This window comes from Poecile atricapillus, chromosome 1, assembly GCF_030490865.1.
Source record: "Poecile atricapillus isolate bPoeAtr1 chromosome 1, bPoeAtr1.hap1, whole genome shotgun sequence".
Classification (NCBI taxonomy): Eukaryota; Metazoa; Chordata; class Aves; order Passeriformes; family Paridae; genus Poecile; species Poecile atricapillus.
Window position 1 is genome coordinate 35,244,588 of NC_081249.1, and position 27,211 is coordinate 35,271,798.

The following is a 27,211-nucleotide window of genomic DNA, read 5'->3' on the forward strand; positions in this document are numbered from 1 at the left end:
TACCAGTTTTACTTACCAACACTTACTGAAAGTGAGGATACATGAAAAAGCTTAGAAATGTATTTGTAAAATGCTTTTTCCCCTGCTGTAATAGGTTTCCACAAAGGCCACATCTAACAATGCAGATGTCTAGTCCACGTGCTCTGGTTTTACTAAGTGACGAAAGTGATACCTTGGGATTGATCTGTTACCATGCAAACAAAACTACCTCTTCACACACACTGAAGACAAGCCACAAACTAGAACAAGATATTAACAGCACTTTTAATGTATCAATTTATTGCATATGTCAGTACATAAAAATAGAAAAGTGTTTTTTGTAAAATTAACTTTATTGTAAAAACCAACTAGAATGATAATGTAAAACTCTGCCACAATTAGCACATATACAGTAACATTTATGCTTTGTCTACAAAACTTAAGAATACTTTATAAGACAGTTTTGCCTTAACTATATATTAAAGAAAAATTAAATTAAAAGCTTGCATCTCATAATCAGTGACTGTTTCTGAATTCAAAACGTAAGTTTTATTTAGAACTTCAATATGCTATCTCTATTTACACCTCTGTGGGGTTCTACTCTAAATTATACAAGCAGGATGGCATTGCAAATTATACCTAATGGGATACATCAGGCTGATCCCACTACATGCAAGAGGCACTGACTTTATATTTGGCAGAAGTGCCCCCAGCAAAATCAACTCTCGTTAACAAAAATAAAAATGTATTTTTCAAGAACTGACAAAATACAAATGGAGGTACATCTGCATCTTTTTGCTAACAGAAAAGACCATACCTTGGACTCTCAATTCTGCCTTGCATTCTTCACTATGAACATCCAGCATGACCCAATGATTAGCTTAGAGATGCTGATATGCATATTTTGTATAAATAGTTAATCCTTCTGCCCTTCAGCTGACAGATTGTCCGTAGCCTACCAAATGCATTTGTGCTCTATTTTTAATTTTACCTGAGAAATGGACATGAGGGCAGCTAAACCAGTTAATGTTTCTCCAGAAGAAAGCACAGCTTCTCTCTCTGCATTTCACAGTTCGGAAATTCTGGGAATGTAAACTTGGGTTAGTAGGAAGCCGCAAGTATTTCCAAGAATTAAAACTACACACACGTGTGCACACACCAGGTTTTATACTTCCTTACAAGGAACTCTACTGCTACAGCTCTTCAACTCCTGATCCCTTCCTGGGAACTTTGTTTTTACTTTTTTTTCCTTTTTTTCAAATTTAATTTCCTCTTAGAAAATTCCTTTAATGAAGATATTTAAACTAAGGCTTTCTTATAAACCTGTGAAAAGAACTCTACTTCTTCCCAAATTAGAAATTTGTATCTACAGAACAAATATTTGGGAAACATCTATACACAAATGGATAACTCTTATGGGAAAACATATAACAGTATTAAGTAAATGCAACCATATCATAACACACCATTTGGCAATTTAAAGTTATTATTACTATGTTCATTGCAGTTCAGTTTTTAGCAGCAGATAACTGTGGTTTCTATCACACAGACCATGAAATAAAAACAAGTCTTCACTTGTAAGAACAAGTTTCCTCCCAATTCTTCCTCCCTCCCTTACTTAAAGAACTGTATGCAGAGCAGTGGAATATTTTAATAAAAACATCACTTCTATTTTCCTTCACTGTACTTCATAACTGTCAGGAAAATTAATCCAAAAACACCAGGGGTTTATGTCCAAAAAAGGAGACAGAGGAGTCCTTTTACTTTATTCGAATAAAGGGAGAGGCTCTGGTGTTTGTGGGTTAATTTTCCTGATAATAACCAACGAAATAATGCAACGAAAAACAGCATAATAACATTCATTCACAAGCATATGTGGCCAACCCATTAAGTGAGAAACAAAACTGTGCATATATGAAAAGTGGAAGAAACCACATAAGTATAAAGGATGCATACATGACAATTGTGCCAACTCACACCCAATACCTGCAAAATTAAAGTTTCATATTTACATCCTGCAGACAATATAGTGAAAATATATGGCTTGATAATAAGTAATGTTTAGATACAGCCCACTTTGAAGAGTTTCACATTGCCATAATCTAACACCACACATTTGACTTTGTCTTAGCAACAGTGTGCTCAAACAGGAATACTTCATTTGTATACAAGTGCCACATAATACTAGGGATATTCTGGGGTTGAGAATTTTGTTTCAATTGGTGGGAAGTGGGGTTAAATGACATGTTGCTTTAGAAATTGATTCACTTTGTGAACCCCACCCCTCCACCCAATGACATTTAATGTCAAGATATGACAACTTCTAAAGCAATTACTTTCTCTTCATTGTGTCTCCAACAATTAATCTACTCTTTTGGCTTTATAAACTGAATTTTAGAAAAGCAGTATTTGACTGCCAATTTTCCTTCTCTCCCTCCACCGCAATTCTAAAGCGATGTGAAATAGATGAAAACCTATGGAAGCAGCTCATATCTCAGTGTAGAATACATCAGGGAAAGGCAATGATACATCTATTAACTTCTTTCTGATATATAAACACAGCCTCATCTCCCAGCCCCCAATCAAACTTCTCCAATACACTTTTCCAAAGTACCCCTCTCCCCAAAAGGGAAAAAAAAAAAAATATTACCACTGTAAGGCTGAAAAGAGTTTTGGTTTCACTCAGATTGAAAAGTATGCTCTGTTTTCACGTCTATAGATCCACAAAGATGTGTAGTTTTTTTCTATCAACTCTAAGAAAACCTTAATAATAGTATCATGTAAGATACTTACCAGAGAAAGCAGCAACTTCTGGTATGTATATGTTTATTTAAAAAAAACCCAAAAAAATCATGTTTATGAAAAGATGTATCACCCTATCTACAAACTGCTGACAACTATTACCCACATGTAAGAACTATAATTCCATCAGGAGGCATAACCATTAAGGCACCAGTTCACAAAAGCAGTTTTATTCAACCAGAGAACATAAGCACAAGCTTAAAATATGACTGTCCCTCACGAAACAGATTTTAAGTGTGTGCTGAGATGCTTTTCTGAATCAGGACATGGCAGAAAAGTTTACTTAAAAGTTTGATTCAGGGCAACTTTACAGATTGCATGGAAGGTTTTCCAATTTGTTCTTTCCATTAAAAAAAAAAAAAATTGATGAGGCAAACTCAGCTGCAGCAGATGAGTAACTAAACCAGCAGAAGAGATCTAAACAGCTCCCACACTCCATTAGAGACTGAGCTAACAGCGCTATGTCTTTGATCCAAGGTTGGAGGGGACCTTCAAAGTCATCTAGTACAATCATCAAGCTAACACAACCATAATCACCCCTAAACCATATCCCCAAGTGCCACATGCAGATGACTCTTGAACAGTTCCAGAGGTGGTGATTCCACTACCTCCCTGGGCAATTTAGTCTAATGACTAACTATGCTTTCAGTAAAATTTGTAATACCTTATTTGAGCCTTCTTTGATGCAAGGCCATTTTCTCTCATCCTTGCACTTGAAACATGGCAGAAGAGGCTGACCTTCACTTTGCTACATCCTCCTTTCAAGTGGTTGTAGAGCAGTAAGGTTTCCCCTGAGACACCTTTCCATCAGACTACACACCACCCCATCCCTCAGCTGCTCCTCACAGGACCCATGCTCCATACCATTCCCAGCTCTGTTTTCCATCTCTGGCCTTGCTTCAGCACCTCAATATCTTTCTTGTAGTGAAGGGTCCAGAACTGAGCACAAGACATGAGTTGTGGCCTCACTGGTACTGAGCACAGGGGCAGTCACTGCCCTGCTCCTGCTGGCCACACCATTGTTGATACAGGCCAAGATACCATTGACCTTCTTGGCCACTTGGACACACTCTGGGCTTATAGCCAAGCAGCTGTTGGCCAGCACCTCCAAGTCTCTTTTCTGCTGACCAGCTTACAAGCCATTCTTTCCCCAGCCTGTAGTGCTGCATGGGGTTGTTGTGACCCAAGCATAGGACCCAGCCTTTCGTCTTGCTGAACCTCATGCAGCTGGCCTTGGCTTGTTGCTCCAGTCAATCACTATCTGCAGAGCCTTCCTACCCTCAATGATATGACCATCTAGGACTATCTGGACATTTTCATTATCCTTACTGTAACAATTGTACACATTTATCTCTAATCATGTGGTCACTTGTAATTATTTGAATTTGTTTCTTTAGGAGGTATAAATAAAGGGCACAAACATTTACCTATGCCAGCATAAAAGTCTGAACACAAAAACCTACTTTTACCTTGTATGACCACCCATTTTGCCTTAAGAAATACAACCTCAAATGCACAAGCAGACTAGTCCTAACAAATAGTTTACTTGTACATTATTGAGAAGAGCTTGAGGCAGAAAGGAGCTTAGATGGCACTGATCTCTTTCAGAAAAAGTTACTTCTCTTTTCTATAGAGAAATTGCCTTGGTAAAATCCTGAAGTCACGATGTTAGGCACATACAACTTTCTGTGCACTATTATAATACAAATAGTAAATGAAAATAAGGAAAGTATCTTTTCATCTTCATCTGCAGTTTGAAATATCTAAGTTTGCATAACCATAAAACCAGTAATAACCCAGGACAGTATACTTGCAAGTATACTCTACCATTTATGTTACTTTATATTATTTAGCACATTAAAGACTTCCCACTTTGCATAATATAAAATTTCAAGAAATTAAACACTAATCTCATGCATGGCACACTTTAAATAAACTCTAAGAGAAGCAACAAATCATTGTGCTAACCATGGCTGTCCAAAAAGCTCACACATATAGCAGTGAATACCAAAGAGCCTCCCGTTGTTCTAAATACATTCTGTACTACTTTTGTAGCAAGTTTCTTTAATAGCATCTGTTGTACATATCAAACAAATGGAATATATGGACAGAGATACCAAAAAAGTATGAGAAAGACATAAAATGGTTCATTTACAATGCTGCAAATGTAAAAGTTATCTGGAACACCTTAATAAAATATCAGACCTTTCCAAGTTTAATTTCACTCTTTAGGCAAGTACAAGCATGACATACACTTAAAAACAGACATTCTTTTACCACTTATCACAAATCAAGGTACAGCGCCGGTACTTGCCCCACCCCATCCCAAAGAAGAATATCAATTATATTATTGTTACGTTAGATGACGTTTTCGCCATTTCTTCAGGGGAGTGACTCTTTATTACTTCTTTGATGAACTGTTCAAGTGCAGTGAAATAACCCTGGCACTGCCAAGTGTCATTGTGAGTTCCATCAGGAAATATTGCCAATCTCTTAGTCCGAGCTGGGGATAATTCATAAAGTTGCTTCATCATAACTGGTGGAATTAACTGGTCAGACAACCCAGAGATGAAGAGAGAAGGCATTCTGCACTGAGAGATTTTTCTGTAGGATAGAAATTTATTTTTGTAGCACCATAATGGAAGATATCTCATCGGAAAGAAAGAGAACAAAGTGCTGGCCATGTATGGGATGCTAAGAAAGGTGTTCTCCACCACGATGGCAGAAATCCTATGGGAATTTTCAGAAGCTAAGTGAATAGCTACTGCTCCCCCCAAGGAACGGCCAAAAAGAAAAATTTTCGTTTTATCAAGATCAGACCGACTCATCACATAGTCTAAGACAGCCTCAGAATCTAAGTACAAGCCTTCTTCGCTTGCTTCTCCTTCGCTTTTGCCATACCCTCTATAATCGACCAGAATTAAGTTTACTTTCAGGTTTACCAGCATTAACAAAGCATTTGGCAACCTGTGGCCAATGTTGCCTGCATTCCCATGAAAGTAAATGATGGTTGGAGAATACGCTGCATTGTCCCCTGTGTATCTCAGCAGAATAAGATTGAGAAGAACTCCATCTTTGGTTTTGATGAAGATGTTTTCATGTGGTATACCAGTAGGCATAGGAACATAAAGGCGTGATGAAGAGGGCTGTTCAGGAAAGTAAAGCAGAACATCCTGGAATTTATATAATATACCCGCTATGGATACAAATATTAATATAAGGAGTATAATGCCTCCATACAAGTGAAAAGTCACTATCAAGGGCAAAAGACAAATACGGCAGAGACTCCAAGACCAGGAAGCCAAAGCTAGTAGCCATCTTTTAACAAAGGTCCAAAGCATCCATGATTTTTCCATTGTAGAAGTCAGTGATCTTTTACTCCAAGTAAATCCTGTAAAAGAACCCAAATGTATACATATAAATATAGGAAAAAGAAACAGGTAGAAATTTAAGCATTTCAACTTGCAGAAGATTAATGGCAAGTCAATGTATTGGAGCATTAACATAAAATTTGGTGGCAAACTCCCCTTGAACTTTTGGAAACCATTTGGCTCTGTAAAACAAGCAGAAATGCAATCATAAGGAAAGGCTTTAGAACTCTTCAAAACCCCATTTACAGTATTTCTGCAGGCAGTCCATTAGCAGCACTAGAAGACTGGTTGACTGAGACCACAGTAACTTCTGCTTTCTTTCAGACTTTCCTACTAAGCAGGAGAATAACCATACAGACTATGCCACCAGTTTGTCAAAGCTGCTAATATAAGTAACTCTAGAATTCAGAGAACACAAACAAAAATAGCCCTTATTTCTAAGTTGCTAAGTAGCATGCTGTAAGCCTGTGCACGTCAGTCTGCAGCCAGGGGAGGCTCACCACACATCCCAGCATTGCTATGGGTTAGTGGCTGCCTTTCAGCATCTCAATCAACTGAGCCACACCTGAACTGCTCAGAAGAGAAAGACTCCTCTCTTCTCAGATATCACATTGTATTTACCATTATGACAGGGGTTTTTTGCTATATTTTGATTGCTTTTGATTTATAACAATCATTTTCCACTATCAGATCAATAATCTGCATTAAGTCTTTATCTGAACGGAAGATTTTATCATCATGCAAGACCACTGAAAACAGTCAGTTAACTACATTTTTCTCTGGTCAATGAAAAGCACTGCTGAAAATACAAAACATGAAAACAGACTCAAGAAAAAAACATACACACAGCATAAAATGAAGAGAGTGATGTTAATGACAGTGGATTAAACCTTCTTTCCAACCAAAAGTTATGTCTCCCAGCATCCATACAAAATCTTGCATACAAGATGAACACTCCTGGTTCATATGGAAACAGACAAAAACTGACAAACCTACACAAAAATTACAGTAACCATTCAGTCACCACTGAATTGAATAATCACACTACCTGGAAGGGACAACACAAAGCTACTTGTTCGAGAACACTGAGCTATATAGCTGATAATAGTTACACTTTGGAAACAAAGTTATAATTTCCTAAAATGACATAGCACAGCAATAATCTGAATTCAAACTCCAAAGTGAAGTTTGACATGCAGATTCATCCAAGAATTTCATGACAGCCATCTTGGTAGGCTCGGGTGATAAAAGGTAATCTCTGCAGCTACAACCTTTGCATTCCACAGATATAAGCACCCAATCTGACCAGGAAAAACTGGCATCTCCGTTTTATGCAAAAAATATAAATAAATCAGAAAATAAATGTCACATTTTAAGATTCATGTAATAACCAAACCCAATGTTACAGCTTTTATATAGTGTATCTACTCCAAATACATAAAACTGGTGAAATGCAAAGTAGTCTAAAAGACCAGTTATCTCAACTTAGCTCTCTTATATTATTTATAAGTTCATGTTTATTGTCCATATCCAAGTATGTATAAATACTGTCTATAGGAAGATTTAGTTCTTGTGGTCCAATTCCCTTGAAAAGAACTCAAAATTATTAGAAGACATATAAAGCAGCTTTTTTTCTAAGAGAACTTCCTAAAGAAGTTAACATACATTTCCTGCCATTACATTTCAAGACTGTAAGAACACTGGTAATGAGACAATAAAACCATTCTCCTTACCTACACTATTCAACACTTTGCTGACTTTCTTATAAAATGAAAGAAACTCCAAAAATGCTTTCTCAACAAGATGTTCACAAGAGAAAGAGACCCACTGTTAAACAAAACTACTATGAGACAAATAATTAATAAAAATCTCACTTCAAGTGATGAAGTTTTGCAATAACTACCCCACATACACTAAGGATTATTATTTGGAGACTGATACCCATAGCTGATTTTATAAGCTATGTTAGCTTCATGAGAAGGTCACTACTTCTATTTTTATTTCACCAATATTATCAAAATATTATACTACTGAGACAGTGCTACTGTGTGATTACTTCTGATATATATATATACACAGGTATATACAAATATTTTGCTACTGGAATTGTAAAGCCAGTACACCTTATAACTAAAGCTCAACATACAGTACATAGTTAAAAGGAAGAGCAAACTACACAGCCACAAATGTTTCATGCTCACTACAGATTTAAATAAAGCTGACGACTCCGCAATATTGAACAACTGCATTACTACTTAAGTTTTTTTTCCCAGCTGTGTGAAACTTCACCGGTTCCATTAATTTCCAGGCCTCCACATCTTGTTGCAAGATTTGTTAGCTAGGAAATGAAGATAAAAATTTTTCCTAGGCTCCTCCCCGCCTTTCAATACCAATTAAAAGATTGCTAGAGCAGAAAAGGATGATTTCTCAAACAAGCATACAGCCAAATCAATAAAATCTCATTCTCAATAAAGCTACAACCCGCACTTTCTACAGCACTCAAAGCAACACACCTTCCACAAACTATCTTGGACAGCAGAAGATGATACAAACAGACCAAAATTTCCACTTGAAGGACAGAAATAAAAGGGGTAAGCTAATAAAGTAATATTCAGTGAGCAGTAAGGTCAGCACTTTTTGAAGTGTATGAGATTTGAGACTGCTCAGCATACTGCAAAACAACACACACACACAAAAAAGTCTCTTCTTGGTGTTTATTTCCCACTCCAGGTGTGCTGGATGGGAAGTTATAACTCTTTCAAGCAGTTTACAGTATAACATCTTACAATGCAAACACTCTGTCATGAATTGTGAAGAGTATGCCTTTCATTTTCTGTTGCATCTCTGATTTTGTGACTAGTAGGAGCCAGAATAATCTGGAAAAGGCATGAGTGGGAGAACAGTATATTTAGACTTTGATGTCTGATGTGGTCAACTTGAGAAACAGCAGACCCACCAACCCACCACCTGGACAAACCTGATCCTCTCTCTAGACAAGACTGCTTCTGTTCCTAGACTACAACGACCAGTCACGGACTTGCCCCATAACTGTCTGAGGTCCCAGTTATATCAAGAAGCATTCACCCCTTTAAGTTCTTGGAGGGCATTCTTGCTTCACTAAAAAAAAATCTTTTTTTTTGGTAGAATTATTGTATTACAGCACTCTATTTCACATAATTGTTGTAACTTTGAAAACAAGATTTTCCTATAACAAGGAGTCACATCCTATTTTACAGCATTCACAGTATTTCATAATCACTGATTATTTAAATTAAGTAAAAAGCTAGGTAAAGAAGCATAAGGTCATTAAAAAAAATTGTTTCCTCTTGTCCCTCTGATAATGTGCATTAGAAAGGCTAGCCTTTGGGAATCCTAATACTTCTGGCAAGTATTTATTTGGTGATGCTCGTAAGCTTAAAAGACAAGCAGAAGACAGTACTGAAATACAAACCTTTACTGTGGAGACCATTGCCACATAGGAAATGCAGCCCAACTCAGTCTTAAGACCTAATGAAAGTAAGACTTAGCCAGACTGCTGTTGTACCTTTGGCTTAAATTGCCATGGAACTGTATTATCACTCAAAACAGAAAGGAAACTTGGAAGCAGTGAGTTTCAGCTTTGTGCTGGGATATACACATATGTTGATATACACACACACACCCTCTGTATCTATACATCTTCACTGCTGAATCCACAGCCTAGGAACTATTGCAGACCTTTTTATTCTGTCAGATGAGCTACAAATCCCAAAATTAGGTAGCTACTGAAAATACAAATCACACACAACAATTAAAATTTTGAGGAAAAAATCCCTTCTTTATAACTGAGGCATTTTAACAGTATTCTATTTTGCCCTGATGCTATTTTAAAATGGTTAACACCATTATCAACTGAAAGAATAACAAAAACTCAAGAGTATATTTAATGAACTAGGGAACAATTTCTGGTTAATTTTGAATGGCAGCTGAAATTACTCTTGTATCTGCCACAGGTTCTGTTGTTTTGTCTCTGTCTACATTTTCAATATTAAACATAAAATTTTTCAAACACTAATCATATCATAAAACATTTACCTTTAGATGTGATGATTTCCCAGGCTTCATCTCTGCCTGAAAAACAATTCCATTTATGAATTTTGAGTAAAGTTGTTTTGACTTACACATGTAATTTACTGTTTATCTTATTACTTGAAAGAAGATTCAGAAGTGGTAAGATCCAAACCCCCTAGAAGTTACAACTGCTTCACTAGTGAAACTGTGCATCTCATGCTCCTCCTATCAGGCTGAATGCTTGTTTGAAACATTGGATGACCTTGAAAACATCTTATAATGAAGTTCAAGAAACACAATGAAATGTCCTGGACTATATACACAACACAGAGTATATGACAATACTGTAAAATTACAATAATAATGTTCATATATAATTGTAATATATTTAATAATAACATAGCATACATACACAGTGAATAAAAACAAATATTACATTCTCTTCTTAAAACTAACTTTTAGCGCCTAAGTAGCATTAAAGTTGGTCCTAAGAATCAAAACCAGGTGTTTAATGGCTGCTTCCTCTTTAAAGAGCTTTAAAAAAAAGTTAAGTCTCAACACTCACTCCAAATCCTTTGGATTTCAAAGCAAGCAAACAAAATCAAATATTTCTCTGTGTTCTTAAGAAATACTGAATTACATCTGTCTCCATTTCCTTTTCCTACACTCTTAACTTCTCCAGATACAGACAAAATTTGCACAAGAGTTACACTGACCATATTTATTCAGAAGACATCTGTAACTAGAAATATTAGGCCCCCAGCTATAAAAAGGTAGTTTCCGATGGGGAAACTGATCCGGAACAAAACCTACAAGCTTAGTAAAGACCAGAATAATGCAATAATGCACTTTCCTAGTATTAAAATCCTACAGAGACGCGCACTTAAAAAAAAAAAAAAAAAAAAAAAAAAGGAGAAAAAGAACAGCAAAGTAGCTACTCCTAAGAAAACAAAAAGTACATTAAGAGTATCTAGAGTAAGTAGCAAGTTAAGCGTCACACATTTCATGGCTCTGGCTTTAAAATTAACCAGACACTTGTCCTACTTATTTCAAGCAGCCAGCATCCACAGCATCAAGCCGTACACATTGACAGCTGAAAATGCTTTCCCCTTAACTCGCGTGACACTTCTCCTCCCAAAAGACGAATGGCACAAAGTATCATCATAACTCAAGAATTACGATGATACCGTGTAAAGAAACCAAACAAACCCAAACAACATCAAAACAAAACAACAACAAACCAAGGCTGCCTATACTTATAACTTAGAACCTTAACTTTCTAGGGATCATAGGCTCCAAAAACATAGTAATTTCCAAGCTTGTTAAATTGTTTCTTTTTTAACTGAAGCGAAACACCCAGCTCAGCCTTTTCAAAACAAACACTTGGCCCATTAAGAACACTACAGCTACCATCAGCCCCACCTTCTACAAGCACCCATTTGCAGGAATTGTTCCATCTGGCAGTAGAGACAAACGAAACACCGGAGCGAGACCTTGCTGCCAAGAAGCGTAAGATCTCCCGGGGCTTCGCAGGAAGGCACCCGCAGGAACTTTTTATCGGCGCTGTCACGGGAGCAGCTCCTGGACACAGGAGCCGCACACCGCCAGGACAATGTCCCTCCTGCCTCCGCCCCAGGGAAGAGCCGCGTTTAGCCCCGGCGAGACCCCAGACCGAACCCCAAACGCGCCGGCCGCCCCCTCCGCCCCGGCTCCCCCCGGCCCGGCGCGGCCTCAGGGGCCGGGCCCGCCCCCTCCCGTGCCGCGGCGGGGCCGAGGCGCCGCCAGACCCACCCGCCGCATCCTCCCGGGCGGCGCCGCCGCTGCCTCGGGCCAGCGCAGACCCCGACGCGCAACTTCAACCGCCGCTCCTTCCTCCCGAGGCAGGAAGTCACCGCAGCCGCGGTTCCGCTTCCAGGGCACGGCCCGGCCGCTCTCCCTTCTCTCCCCGCCTTTCCCCGCCCCGGCCTCCGCCACCGTTCCCCGCCCCGGCCCGGGGGCGGAGCGCGGACCGCGGCGGCGCCGGGCGGGCCCTCCTCTTCCGGGGCGGTGTGAGGCCGGCGTCAGCCCGGCTCCGCAGGTAGCCGTGGGTCCCCCCTAGCGCGGCCGTTCCCCCGTGCTCCCGGAGGTCGGTCCGTGCGGAGCGGGAGGTGTCCGCTGCCCCGTGCTGTGGGGTGGCCAGGGCGGGCCCTCTCCGGCCCCCTTGGACACCGCTCCCCGCGCCGGGGGACAGGGGCCGAGGCGGGTGGCGTCGGGGGCAGGCTGCGTTCTCGGGGAAGGTGGAGGGAAATCGGTCTCCGAGCACGGAAAGCTCCCGCCTGGGCAGCATCGAGGGGGGCGCGGTGCCTTGTCTTGCCGTGCAGACATTTGTCTAGGTGATGCCAGTGTTTCGGTGTCGCAGCCTCGCTGCTGAGTTTGACCCTTAAATGAGGAATCAGCTGGTGACCTTTAAGATAGTGGTTAGATCTTAGGTATAAAAATGAGTAAAAACGTAAATCCTAGTTAGAGATGTTTTGGGTTTTTTTAAACAAAATAACGTGCTGGCGTTTCATTTATAAATACATAATTTTGTTTTGTTCCCAGTGAAAAACAGACTGATGGCTTCTGCACCTGTTTCGCAGCCTCCTCCTAAAAAAACGGTGGCCTCTCATGTGCCTTTTGCACATCTGTGTTCTACTCTGGAGCAAATACAGAAGTGCAAATCTCGTCCAGAGAAAACCAAGTATTTCAAGGTTTTTCTGGAATCCTGGAGGAAGTTCCATGATGCGCTTCATCAAAAAGAGAAAGATGTCACAGATTCCTTTTACCCGGCTATGCGACTTATACTCCCACAGTTGGAAAGAGAGAGGATGGCATATGGAATTAAAGAAACTATGCTTGCAAAGCTCTATATTGAACTGCTTAATTTACCAAAAGATGGAAAAGATGCTGCAAAGCTTTTAAATTACAGAACACCTACAGGCTCACGTGGAGATGCTGGAGATTTTGCAATGATCGCATACTTTGTGCTAAAACCTAGGAGCCCAAAACAAGGCAGACTGACAATAGAACAAGTCAATGAACATTTAGATGCAATAGCTAATAACAATGCTGCTAAAAACAAGGGTCAGTTAAAGAAAAGTCTTCTTCAGTTAATTACCCAGAGCACAGCACTGGAACAAAAATGGCTTATCCGAATGATTATAAAGGATCTAAAGCTTGGTGTTAGTCAACAAACTATATTTTCCATTTTTCATCCTGATGCTGCTGAATTGCACAATGTTACTACTGATTTGGAAAAAGTTTGCAGACAACTGCATGATCCCTCTGTCTCACTTAGTGATGTTTCTATCATGTTGTTCTCTGCCTTTAAACCAATGCTTGCTGCTATTGCAGATGTCCAGCAAATTGAGAAACAAATGAGTAACCAGACATTCTACATAGAAACTAAGCTGGATGGTGAACGTATGCAGATGCACAAAGATGGGGATGTGTACAAGTATTTTTCCCGAAATGGGTTTGACTATACTCAGCAGTTTGGTGCTTCACCCCTAGAAGGTTCGTTAACGCCATTTATTCATAATGTATTTAAGAGCAATATACAAAATTGCATTCTTGATGGTGAAATGATGGCTTACAATCCTGAGACACAAACTTTTATGCAAAAAGGAAACAAATTTGACATAAAAAGAATGGTGGAGGACTCTGATCTGCAGACCTGCTTCTGTGTATTTGATGTGTTGATGGTTAATGATCAGAAGTTGGGCCATGAAGTACTGAGCAAAAGATATGAAATCTTAAATAGTGTATTTACCCCAGTAAAGGGCAGGATACATGTTGTCCATAAAAGAAATGCCAGAACAAGAAAAGAAGTAATTGATGCTTTAAATGAAGCAATAGATAACAGAGAGGAAGGAATTATGGTGAAAGATCCCATGTCCACCTACAAGCCTGACAAACGTGGGGAAGGCTGGTTAAAAATCAAGCCAGAATATGTCAATGGACTGATGGATGAATTGGACCTTTTAATTGTTGGTGGTTACTGGGGGAAGGGGTCTCGTGGTGGAATGATGTCTCATTTTCTATGTGCTGTTGCGGAGACACCCCCTCCAAATGAAAAACCGACCATTTTCCACTCTATTTGTCGTGTTGGCTCTGGCTATACCATGAAAGAGTTGTATGATCTAGGCTTGAAACTGGCTAAACACTGGAAGCCCTACCATAGGAAGAACCCTCCTGGTAACATTTTGTGTGGAGCTGAAAAACCTGAAATGTACATTGAACCTTGCAACTCTGTCATAGTTCAGATCAAGGCAGCTGAGATTGTTGACAGTGATATGTACAAAACTGACTGTACTTTGAGATTCCCCCGAATTGAGAAGATAAGGGAAGACAAAGAATGGTACGAGTGCATGACTTCAGACATGTTAGAAGACCTCAGGAGCAAAGCACAAGGAAAGCTGGCATCTAAGCACCTTCCTATAGATGAGTATGATGAGCCACATGAGAAAAAAAGGAAAACTGTTTCAAAGGTGAGGAAGATAATTGGAATAGCCGAGCAATTTAAAGCTCCTGATCTTTCTAGCGTAAGCAAGGTTTCAAATATATTTGAAGATGTTGAGTTTTGTGTTATGACAGGAACGGGAAAATACTCAAAGACTGAGCTGGAAAGCAGAATAGCCCAATGTGGTGGCAGTGTGGTACAGAACCCGGGGCCGGAAACTTACTGTGTCATTGTAGGAGCTGAGAATGTCAGAGTGAAAAACATCATTGCTTCCAACAAATATGATGTGGTGAGGGCAGAGTGGCTCCTTCAGTGTTTTGAAACCAAAATGCTGGTGCCTTGGCAACCAGCCTTTATGATTCACATGTCTCCTGACACAAGAGAACATTTTGCTCGTGAGTATGATTGTTATGGAGACAGTTACACAGCAAACACAGATGTTGCGCAGCTCAAGGAGGTGTTCTCAAGAATGAAAGACAACAAGGCAATGCCTGTGGACTTGATTGCAGAGCTAGAAGAACGTTATTGGTGGAACAATTGTCAGCTTGGTATATTCAGAGGAAGCACTGTTTATGTGGACTGTTATGCTGTTGTTAATGAGCCCAAAAGCAAAATCCCTGGAACTACACTATCAATTAGAGCTTTGGAGCTCCGTTTTTATGGTGCAAAAGTAGTTTCTCACCTTGAAGAGGGTGTCTCCCATGTTGTTGTAGGAGAAGATCATTCACGTGTAGAAGAGATGAAAGTGCTCAGGAGGACATTTGGGAAAAAATTTAAAATTGTATCTGAGCTATGGGTAACACACTCAGTAGAGGAAGGAGTTGCAGAGAATGAAAATCAGTACTTAGTTTAAAGCAGTTTTTAAGATTTGAGCAAAGGCATGATTTGATGCGGATTTTGTGAGGTTGTCCTAAAATTTTTGTGTGACTTCATGTCTGTTTAAAGCTGGCTCTGGCTGAAGAACAACACTGAATTGCTGAAATCAGAGGAAGGCTTTTAATTTTACTGTTGCAGAAGCAAGGGGATGCTAAACTATGTTGAAAGGAAAAAAATCACCACAAGATAAATAATTTAAGCCTTTTAAACAGATCTCGGGAGAGGTCTAAAATTTTACATAAATAAAATATGTCTGAAACTGGCTAGTTTTTTCTAGCTTTAGTAATGCCTGCCTTGATTGTTCAAAGTGGGGACAATAATTTATTATTTTATGGAGATTCTGCTATTTATCTATTGTCATTTTAGAATCACATACATGTTTTTGTGGACTTGTTTCGTATGTATTCCATATGGTAGAGAATTCAGTAATTTATAAACTTCATCTGGACTTTTTAACTTTGCTTACATTGGTTTTAGCACCACACAGCTCCGGAAGCACTTTGATTTTAGAATATTGTGTAGATCCCATGTTTCTTTGTGTAAATAGCCTTTGTACAAAAAACCTAACTTTTCATTGAGGTGATAATGAATTAATAATGACCTATATATGTATGAAATACAAATCAATTACTTAAAAATTGTAATAATCACCTGTGCTCATTACAGTTTAACAGAGAATTGTGACAGGACTAGGCTTTTACAATTAACCAGTTCATCTTTTAAGAATGCTTCTTAAGTTATTGTAGGATAATTTCCAAATATCCAGTTCAATGTATATTTTTCCAATTACTAAATAAAATCTATTTTTAAAGTCTGCCTGGTATTTATTTTAGTAAGCAGTAACTTTTGAAAAGCACAGAATTTCTTATTTTACTGTTACATAATTCATGCACTAGCTTTGAGGGGAGAAAGGTTGAGGCCTTGTATTTTATTATGTCAACGTTGGTATCAAACGTAAATGAAGTTAGGCAGACCATACAGAGTCAGTTTTTAGCTGACCTCTTTCTTCAATGCTTTCCATGGTCATGTTCAATGTTCATGCAAAAGTTCCTGTAAAAAGAATTAGGAAATATTATATTAAAGGTTAATTTGAAGGACTGTATTGTTATCTCTTAGTGTATCAGCAGCTCCCTTATTATCTGAAATATACTCAATAGATAAAATTCAATAGTCACTCTCCACAAATTTCCTGTCACCAGGTCTGCTTTGCTCTTTTTCTCAGGTGGGGCTGGTACAGTGGGACATGCTTTTTGTTGGTGAGGATACTGCCTTGTGCCTGTCTTGCTGTTCCCTCAGCACGCTTTCCCTTGTGGAGCAGCCTAGTTGCACCCCTTTCCTAACAGGGATTTGAATGAATGAGGGAAAGCCTCACCTTTCTTTTGTCCCCCTGATACTTATCTGGTCTTTAGCTTGGATGTGAACTCCTTTCCAGAACCAAATTTAAAAATTGTGGAAAGCTTGTTACCTTTTTACTGTAGTGCATCTGTTTGGTGAAGCACTTAAAAACTGTGGTTTCTGTTGCCCAATTTCCAGTTACTCTTTTCTGAAAGAGTACATTTGTACATTAAGAGTGTATTAATATCCTTGAAAAGCAGAAGATCCATCTACTCAGGTGAAATAGTCAAAATCTCTCAGCTATAGTAAATAACAGGTAAGATGTACTATTCTGTTTATGGCATCTCAGTGATCTGGTGAGAGATTTTAAAAAGCTCTGTAGTTTGCTTGTGGGGTTTTGTAATACTTTGTGTCACTCTTTCTTTTCAAATCCAATCAAAAGCCATTCAGTCTTTCCAATCTGTATGTAATTGCAGCTTGAATTCTTTCAAAAGAGGGACTTGAAGTTATAAAATATCATAAAAAGATGAAAAAATGTTCATTTGAAGGTGACTAGAGAAATGCCTTTTAACATAGTTCAGCTGAGCATAAAGCATCTACAGCTGGAAACAGGTGTTGTACCACAAAACAGTAGATATGCCTGTAAAATTTTATGGTACTATTTTTTGCTGTGGGGGGATAAGAATGAGAGAACTCTCTGTAAGTTTGACTTACTATACAAACCTAACAGTGAAGGAGCGTCTAGGTATAATTATAATGTTTCTCCACGTTCCTTTCTTGAACCAAGCCAATTAAAAGCCACCAAACTCAAAATTATTGTCTTTTAGAAAAAAATATATTTAGCATTATTTTTGGATGTTTTAAACAGATGTAGCTTTTCTTTCTTTGTAATTTTGGGAAGATTATCTTGAGAGGACATAAAAGGGAGTTGAATTTAAGTTCAAATTGCAAGCATTAATGTTCACAGCATATGTGATTGTATTTGAAAACTGATGTAATAAGAATGTTTCAACATGTATAATTGTCACTAGATTGGTGACAAAATATATTTTAATTTATTCTTCTATTAATATTATGGGTAGAGGAACTATGTAAAGCTATGAAACCAGAGTTCATTTTTCTCTGTGTCATGCATAAAGTACAATACATTTTCGAGGACTAAAGTTGCTAGAAATAAGATACCAAGGGGTTAAAAAGGGTTGTTACACAGCAAATGAGTGAGTATGATGTGAGGGGTTGCGTATTCCATTCTTTTATCCTTAGTCCTTCTCAGAATAGAATGAATTCACATAAACTGGAGAAAAAACAAAGCAAACCAAGAAAACCCAAAGCATAAATCAAATTGAATTACAATGAACATGAACGTCAAGGTGGTTCAGTCTCCTGAGCAGTGGAAAGAACTCTCTAAGTGCTGTGTATAAATGTTTAAATACTAGCCATATCTGAGAGAACAGAAAAGCTGTTTTTCAATTTGAGGTGATGTATAACTACCAATTGTGAAAGTGAAAACAGGCTCCAGTAATTTAACCACTTTCATCTGATAGCCCAGTCCTGATTTGGGAGTGCTGAGATAACAGCTTCTTTCTTGTCATGGTAGACTTTACAAACAGAAACATGACAGATCCAAGGAGGTAGGATTTCTTCCAAGCACGTGGAAGCTTCCTCCTGCAGCTAATATGCTACAGCCTCAGCAGACTTTGCTACAGCAGCAACAGCAGCAAGAAGAGATAGTGTGTTCTCTGAAATCTATGTTTTTAGCCTGCACATCTTGCACCTGCAGTCAATGCAATAACTGTCTGGTCAAAGGCAGTTGGATAGGAGTTCCTGTTGGTGCATAAGTACACATATTCAAGTAAAAGACAGCAAATAGATGTGTAACACAGCTAGTCTCAGCTAAGTTTTTGTGGTTGCTTTTTTCTTTCTCAGTCTTCCACAGCTTCTCTCTTGAGTTGGCCTCTTTTGACTGGTGTATTATATCGGACCTGTGTGCTGCCAAGGTGGAATGAATTTATACATACAGTTTAAAGCTAGTTTGCATACCTCTCTTATGCTTCAGTCTGCCCTGTAAACTTGTTCACATATAATTATACCAAACCATACCTCTTGGATTGGGGTTTTTGTTGGGTTGGGGTATTTTTGTTTGTTTTGTTTTGGGGTTTTTTTGTTTGGTTAGTTTTTTTTTTATTATTTGTTTTGTTTGTTTTCTTTTTTGGGTTTTGTAAAATTTTTATTTTACCTAAAATTTCTGAGTGCTATTACAGTAATAAAATACAATTATTCAAAAGTAAATATGAAGATGATAGGTATCCCATTGTTCAGGTGTCTGAACATGGTTATATGAAGGAAAGAGAAATAAACAAGATAGCCAGTTTTGCTGATTACATCTCTCTGTAACTGAAACACAGCAGGTGCTGGGAGTAGACTGCCTGACACTGCTATAGCAGCAAGCAGGGCAGATCAGTGAGGTCTCATGCATTAACAACATTAACAAGGTTAATAAGTAAAAGACAGTTAAGAAAAATCATTATTTTACTCTTTTTTTTTCCTCTGAATTATGTGGTAATTTGAGAATAATTTTCTTCTGTATCAATGATCTAAATTCTTATGCTTGGTGATGAAGACCTGTATGAACAGAACAACTGCTGCATACAGATCTCATACAGATTCCTGGCAGTCACTCAGTAAAGGCATCTAAGGTGCAGTACAGATAATATTTAAATTTTTAAGACTGAAATATTTAACTTTTTTTAGTGACTAGGAGATACAAATAAACATTTTACCACTAGGAAGAGACCTGACTCTTAATATGTAATGGTACAGAAGAATTATTCTACTTTACGTGTTTTGGATAATCTGCCTTCCTGACATGTGTTTTTGGAAGACATGACCAATTTAACCTTTCCAAAATCATGCTTACGTTTGCTCTCAGTGCAAAATGCTTTTAGAATTATGGACTTCTTACTGGGTTGTCTTTGTTTATGAATTCTGGTCTGACTTACACAATTCTGTGGTTGTTTCGGGGTGCTGAACCCTTGGCCCATGTTTTGGCTGCTGCTCAGGGATGGATCGGTCATGACCCCGCTCTGGACTTCTGCAACTGGCTGATTGTCTGTCCAGCATGTGAGTGAGCTACAGGAGTTGTAGGGGGAGGGGAATTTCTAAATCAGAGTAGCCAAAACCTGCTAGAGCATGTGTAAATGTGCACATACATATAGAGTGTGTATATATATGTATATGTATGTCTACATCTGTATAAATATATGTATAAATATTGAGAGAGAGAGAGAGATGTGATGCTTATGATGGCTCACTTCTGCCCTCACCTCTTATTATTCCTTCATCTTTAGCAGTGCTGGAGAATGTTTTTAGAGATCTCAGAAATGGATGGGAAGGCTAGACAAGAATTTGTGACAGTGTTGCAGAATTTGTACCTACAGACTGCATCAGGCCAACACACCTACACACAGTCACTGGCATGACTGTGCTTTACGCACAGACCTCTTCCTCCACATCTGGAAAATGAACTGTTTTACTTGGTCAGTAGAAACAAGAAGTTCCCAGGACTTAGCACAGACCATTTCTTACATTCTGCTGCCTACACTAAACATAAGTGCTTCCCAGTTCCAGTTCTTAAAACTATATTGCCAACCACCACCAGCTGTTCCTTATTAACACAGCAAAAGTTCTCATTTCTTAAAAAAGTCTGGTCATGTAAAAGCTGTACTCTTAGCCTTGATCAGGCCATCCCAGCTGGTGCTTCATCACTGTTTTGGAGAATGTTACTTGGTCCAGGCCAGGCTGCGTTATGGACAACAGGCCTGTGCCACTGATCTGTCTAGTCAGGATGAGGAATTGAGGCCGAGTTGAACATCTGACATGAAGAAGAGACTTGAGACCATAGAAAATACATGCTATGCCCTGGATTATGTTCAGAAGCAGACAGGAAACATGGGGAGGTGGCTGGGTTTTGTGGTCCCTGAACACAGGCACAGCTCTGCTGTGGGAATTTGAGCTCACGGGAAGACAAGTAAGTGTTCATGATTGGCCATGCAATTATAGGTAATGTCAAAGCTGAATGAATGCATAGAGGCCAAGAAAACAGACCACAGCTGCCTCTTACACAGGCTGAGGAGAGATAAAGAGTGCTATGTTGACGTAACCAAAGTGTTTTCTGTGCATCTCCAGCAAGGGCAGTGGCAACGCTTTGCTGCTGTTCACTTAAGCCTTCACCCACAGTTATCTGCCCTTTGGCTATATTCCAGAGTTTCCATAGGGAATTTCAATACTCATTTGTTATTGCACAAAGGTTTTAGCAATCAGACAACACACAAATCACATATTATCTTTCACAATTATATTAAAAGCTTACAGGAATTAAAATAAAGATTAAAATCATTTAGCAGCATTCACACAATAACAGCTCCCCAAAGATGATCACAGCAATCAAACATTGGCAGGAAATAAATAGTTAGGCAGGTGGCCAGCATAGATAACTTGGCTCATCAGTATTCAAGCAAGAACAGCCTTTCCATTATTAGTTAGCCTAATTTCCCCCTCCATGCCACAACCACCTCCCAACCTCTCTTTTCGCCTTCCCTTACTGCTTTTGGATGGGATTGCACCTTGCAGAATCCTGTCCTAGGTCTTGTTTTAAATGCTGTTGAAAGAGGGAGACAAGCTATTTCAATTAATATGTTTATCAAGATGACTTGGAAGTTAGTTAAATGCAAATAAAGAAGTTTATGCACCAGCATTAAGCAGTATGTGCTGTGCTGAAAATGGTATGAAATAATTTCTGTGTATGAGACAAATAGGCTGGACTGGTTGTTTTACATACATGAATATACTGTGAGGAGGTTCAAGATGATCACAAGGAAGAAATAAGTTTTACCAGTATATCCTAACTTAAGTGTTGAGCCATCAACATTATGTGTGTCTGGCTTCAAAGCAGAACTGCTTAAATTTGCTAAACAGCAGAGAGAAATCAGGTCTGCCTGTTTCAAGTTACTTGTAAAAACCCTTCCTTCACTTCCACATATCATGCAGATCACCGATTTGGGTGTCCAGCCTGTTCACTGCTGCTGTAAGCTTAGTTCTCTGTGAAGACTTTCTAAGATAAAGTGGGTCCTCTTCCCAGGAGTTCTTCTTTGTAAAATGGTCGATATATACCCCAGAAATTCAGAGGTAGAAAGCCTGCCTTAATCTGTCCCATAGACATCTGTAAAAGTGAAATCTGATTCCCTTTGACTCTTCACACCTCTTTCTTCTTGACATTCTTAATTATGCATGATCCATGTTTTGGGAGAACAGTTAAAAGAGCTTTCACCCTTCTATGTATTCCACCTACTTAATTTGCAGTCTGTGGTTTAAGTTTTTTCCCAGGAATGGGAGGACCATGATACTGTTCTGTATTGTACAGAAACATCCAGCTGCCTGGTTCTCTGACTAATGGACCATTCATTACACAAAAAGGGGGCTCTAGAAACCCCACAAACTGGGTGAAACACCGCAGGAGAGACTGGATTGGTTAATAACTCAAAAAATCGACCTCTTAACTGCCCAGGTGCAGACTGCAGTGCACACTCATCACAGGAGGCTACAGCCGGGCCTTGAACAAGATAAGGGAGGAAGCTGGTAAGAGGCAAATTCCACAAGGCAGGACAGTGTTTTTTATCATGCCAATGTCCTCCTTACATAATGGCTCAGGTATGAAAACTTCCCCCCAGAGAAGTTTCTTGACATTCACAAGTAGCCTGAAGGTACTCGCCCCTTATGATGGTTTATTGTTGACTCAGCTGTGCTGACCTGAGAGGTTTTAAACCACCAAAGACTCCTGAAGCAGGCCATGATCCACAGCATTACATCCTTCAGTGTGAAACTCCACTAATCCTACGTTCATGCCCCAGGGAAGGTACCTGGGCATTCCCACGTGAACCTGAGCACATATAAACCCAGTGGATGCTGTTCTGTGGGTTTCCCCCACCCCTGATGGATTAAGACAGTGACCATTGCTTTGACCAACAGACTTTGAAGTTGCAAAAATCAAGTCTTGTGGCAAGCTCCAACAGGTCGTGACTATAGATCTTTCTACTCTTATTCTTTCTTTCCTATTTCTATCTATCTATCTATCTATCTATCTATCTATCTATCTATCTATCTATCTATCTCTCTACCTCACAATTACCGTTAAATAAAAATCTGCATTATTCACTTCAGCATATGGTCTCATTTGCACCTTACTTCAGGCAGTGGCATCTCTCTAATAATTTTAATTATTGGATCTGAATACACTGTTAAGGGCAAAGAAAAATCTCAACTGAAAGAAATTTACTAATTTCTTTTTTCCTCCAAATTTAAATATCTAAGGCAAGGATGGCACAGAGCTTGAATTCTTCCTAAAGCTGGTTGAACATAAACTAATCTTTGAAAAGGACTGGTAAACATCCAGATTTTTGAATGGCTTTTTAACCTGGATTCACAAATGAGGTATTTGCCATGGGAAGTTTCAGTCCCTGCTCTCAAAGTGGTTTATTTGTGCGACATTATTGAGAAATCATGATAGGAACTGATACAGCAATCCGTATAAAGGCCCCAGCCACTAGCCCACAGAATGTAATGAAAAGTCTTGGGCTGATGTGAATACTGTATTTCCAATAAAGTCTCCAATTAAAAGACAGAGATTTTTCTCACCACAGTTCTTCTGCTGGTTGAAAATACCTATAAATTTCCAATGTGTCAGGTCTCACTTTTGGTTTTGGGGCAACAGTTTACCTGTCAGCTACCAAATTGCTCCTGACTGATTAGGATGTGTTAAAAGGTAAAGGAGTGAAGTCTGAAAATGGGATATATACAGTGTTGAGGAATTTTTATGGTACCACTAGAGTTCAATTAAACACATCTGTGTGCTTAAATATAAAAAAGGAACAGTTAATGGATAATGCACTGGACAGAGTTCTACCAGCATCTGCAGCTCTATGTGGAGTCTCCATAGATGTGTCATGAGCAGATTCTTTATGAACTCTTGCATCAGCACTAATCCTGATAGTGGCTGCATGTAACACCTCAGCCCAGGTCTGCTGTCCAAAGCTCATCACTAAGCTTGCTCCCCTGAATATTCCCATTCCAGGGTGTTTTATAAGGCAATGCCAAGGTTGTTTCTCATCTCCTCACCCAGGAGAGCTTTATTCCCTTGTAGGAAGTCCATCTGTCTCTGGCATTCCTGTTTTCGGACAGGTTAACTCTTTCTTGCAGCTAGGTCTTCTAGCCCCACATTTCAGATCATTAGCTGGCCTATTGACAAATTACCCTATTGAGCAGTTGCAATTAGACCTTTCCCTTCAACAGCCAGACTTCAAAGACCATGCAGTGGAGAGCGCAGATCATTTAACTCCTTTTCTCTTAGAAGTTATACCTCAAAATCCTCTCCCTGTCCAAGCTCTGACACCAATTGCTTTTGGTCTCTTTGGGTTTTGGTGGCATCCACAGAAGCTCACAATGGCTGAATCATTACTTGTTTGATTTGTCCAGTTGATGTAACATTTTGTAACACTTTGGACACCTTTAGCTATTTGCAAAGAGACTGTGACAGCATAATACATACAGCTATAAAGTATATAACAATTATTCATTGCTTGGCATGTACAGATGTTAGCCACCTAATAAAGAGCTAGGTTAAATGTTAGTGTGCTCAGCCTTCACCCCTTCTCATGTGACACTCAGAGACTGCAGGGAGAGATAGCCAGTGATCAATAATGAGGTCAGGTTAGGAAGATCCCGGCTCAGGTAAAGGCACCAAGGTTAGCCATTGATGCTCTCTGGATTTACTCTCTTCCTGAGTTCTCTTTCACCTTCTTTTTCTTCCTACAGTTTTTCTTTTTCAACTTGGAATTTTTTCTTCAGAATCTTTGAAACACTCACAGACCCAGCTTCAATAATTCTACCTCCACTGTCGGCTTTACCTTTCTTGTCTCATATGGTTCCACTCTGCAGATGTTGTCACAGCTCTTCCAACTTAGCAATTTCCTCAGAAGTCTGAGCCAGCTTTCTCTTGCAGAGGTAAGCCTTGGATTCTTGAAACAAAGTCAGCTGAAATTCTGTGAGGGAGGAAAAGTTGTATGAAGGAGATAACTTCATAAAACATACATGTATATATATGTATGTATATATATATATAGTAACTTGAAATATACTTCTTTTGAATTCAGAGAGAAGCTGCATGCATTAAGTACTGTGTGCAGTAAAATTGTCTTTCCAGAGACTTGCTTTTTTCTTTTCTTTCCTCCCTATGAGAATTTTGTGTTAATCATAAAGTGAGAAGTCAGAGACAAAATGAAGGGAACTGCAGCTTGTTAGGAGTCAGACCTCTTTACATAGAAAGCAGATTATTTACTTGTTCTCTCCCCCTCCCTTCACATTTTCAATCAAGGTGCCTGAAAAGAATGAACATTGAGCAATCAAAGTCTGAATGCCTGTGTCTGCGTCTGTTCGTATATAGTAACTTCTGAGCCAATAGGCCAGTTCTATCCAAATTTCACAGAGAAACAGCAGTATCCCTCTCTCTGCCCACTCCTCTGCCCAAGCTCCAGTATGGGAGATGCCTGAGAAGAGAAGGTGGTAATGACCTCTGTGAGGGAAAGAGTCTGTGGAAAGAAAAATATTTCAGGTATCGAAATAACTTCTCCCAGTTTCCTCATTTTCTCATGAAGTCAATCCACCCAAGGCACAGAAACAGGAACACAGGCTTCTTTGAGACACTGGCTCTCCTGCTCCAGTCTGCTGCTTAGTGCTCACATGAAGAGGGAACAATGAATGCCCAATCACATGAAAATATCGTACTTCATTAGGCATCAAAGTGTCTAATCACTGATCTGCAAAACTCTTTGAAACCACTCTCATCTGGTTCTGTTGCTCAGAGAACTCTGTATGTTCATCATTGCTGCAGTGTGATGTATATCCTGATGTGCACCACACTTGGGAAATGCCATGATTTTTATTTGGGTTGTTCATTCAGACTCTCAGAACCTAGCACATTCCTTCTATGTTACTGTCTGCTGTAATATGGTGCCAGTTGTCATTTTTATTTAGGGAGAAAGATACTAAAAATACAATGCTATCACATCCTTTTTATGAATATTCAGTGAATCTAAATTGAATGGAAATAAAAGGAGAGTACTCATATAAGAAAGCAATTTCTACATGAACAGGAAGAGCCAAATATGAGGAAAACAGACAGACAAAAATCTATTCCACAGATTGTCCTTTTTAATTCCATAAACTACATAATTGCCAAGCTCAGAGCATAGGGAGAGTGATTTGATAACCAGTAGACAATTCCAACAAAATCATGTGGCTTGATTATGGTTTGGTTTAGCTGGTATCCCAGTTCTTCACCAGAGTTACTGGATAGTGTATGGGATGAACGGTTGCTGCACTGTCCAACCATACAGGAAAACAGTAATTTTATATTTTTGTTGGTAATGCAGTTTCAGAGTATTCATTTCCTCAGGACATTGCAGTTTCTTCCTCAGAAATTTTAGGGTTATGGTTCAATCCAAGTCTTTGGCAGTGCTGTGCTTTTCCTGAAATGGTCACAATAATATGTCACCGAAAAGCATTTTTTAAAGAACATTTTCTTCTTCAGAATCCAAAATATAAAATCCAAATCTAAACACAGGTATGATTATACAATTTCTTCTTTAACTTGTTCTTGCATGATTTGATAATATTGTGTGATGTTATCAGTTTTAGTAGTCCTGGGCTCAAGAGGCATATGTTTCCTTCATGGTTCACAGTGTAGTGTTATTTATACTAAAATAATATCAGCTTTCATTTAGGGAATAGTTAAAAGAGCTAAGTTATAGATGTAAGAATTAAACAAGCATTAAAATAAGAATGTATATTTCTATGGATAGAGGGAGGGTTCTAAAAATTCTTGTCCTGAATAAAAATTCTACCTTTACAGTGGAAAACTTAGTGTTGTAATCCAAAAGATAAACTAAAATTCATGGATGGTATTGGAAACAGATGTAGTAGCTAATATAAAAATTAATTGTCCCAGGAAAAGCAAACTCAAGAGGGAAAGAAACACCCTTGTGCTGTGAATGATTTAGACATTAATGAGTCTCTGTTCATTAGCAGTGATGATTGTTAGCACTTAAGACAGCATAAAACATCAATGTCTCCTTTTAAAGACACTCATAAAGCAGACAAATTCTACAGCAATCAGAGTTGAATGAAAGTACTTAAAAGTGAATAACAATCAAATCAAGCAAAGACTTTGTATTTCTTCTCTTTTTCTTTTTTTTTTTTTTTTTGGCTG

The 27,211-nt window shown here is 38.9% G+C and overlaps 3 protein-coding genes across 6 annotated transcripts in view; 1 reads left to right on the forward strand and 2 right to left on the reverse strand.

The window, feature by feature from the left end:
- The window catches only part of TNFSF13B (TNF superfamily member 13b), a 31,949-nt gene extending 19,862 nt beyond the window's left edge, over positions 1–12,087 (reverse strand). Inside the window, exon 1 of the mRNA XM_058831894.1 lies at positions 11,994–12,087. The gene's annotated coding sequence lies outside the window, so the exon portion shown is untranslated. The remainder of the gene's footprint in view (positions 1–11,993) is intronic.
- On the reverse strand, positions 3,898–12,131 carry ABHD13 (abhydrolase domain containing 13). 3 transcript variants are annotated; one of them, XM_058831845.1, is made up of 3 exons: positions 11,994–12,131; positions 10,227–10,262; positions 3,898–6,172 (listed from the first exon to the last, which is right to left on the reverse strand). In XM_058831845.1, exon 3 carries the CDS (start codon positions 6,135–6,137, stop codon positions 5,124–5,126), a length of 1,014 nt encoding a protein of 337 aa, XP_058687828.1. In that variant the 5' UTR covers positions 6,138–6,172; positions 10,227–10,262; positions 11,994–12,131; the 3' UTR covers positions 3,898–5,123. The 3 variants fall into 3 exon arrangements, with proteins under 3 accessions (XP_058687828.1, XP_058687846.1, XP_058687837.1); XM_058831863.1 differs by having other exon boundaries at positions 10,227–10,258; positions 11,994–12,071; XM_058831854.1 differs by lacking the exon at positions 10,227–10,262 and having other exon boundaries at positions 11,994–12,104.
- A 40-nt stretch (positions 12,132–12,171) lies between these two features.
- LIG4 (DNA ligase 4) lies at positions 12,172–16,372 on the forward strand. Of its 2 annotated transcripts, none has more exons than XM_058831834.1 (2): positions 12,172–12,279; positions 12,783–16,372. In XM_058831834.1, the coding sequence occupies exon 2, from the start codon at positions 12,797–12,799 to the stop codon at positions 15,533–15,535; it is 2,739 nt and encodes a 912-aa protein (XP_058687817.1). In that variant the 5' UTR covers positions 12,172–12,279; positions 12,783–12,796; the 3' UTR covers positions 15,536–16,372. The 2 variants fall into 2 exon arrangements, with proteins under 2 accessions (XP_058687817.1, XP_058687810.1); XM_058831827.1 differs by having other exon boundaries at positions 12,225–12,327.
- The last annotated feature ends 10,839 nt before the right edge of the window (positions 16,373–27,211 follow it).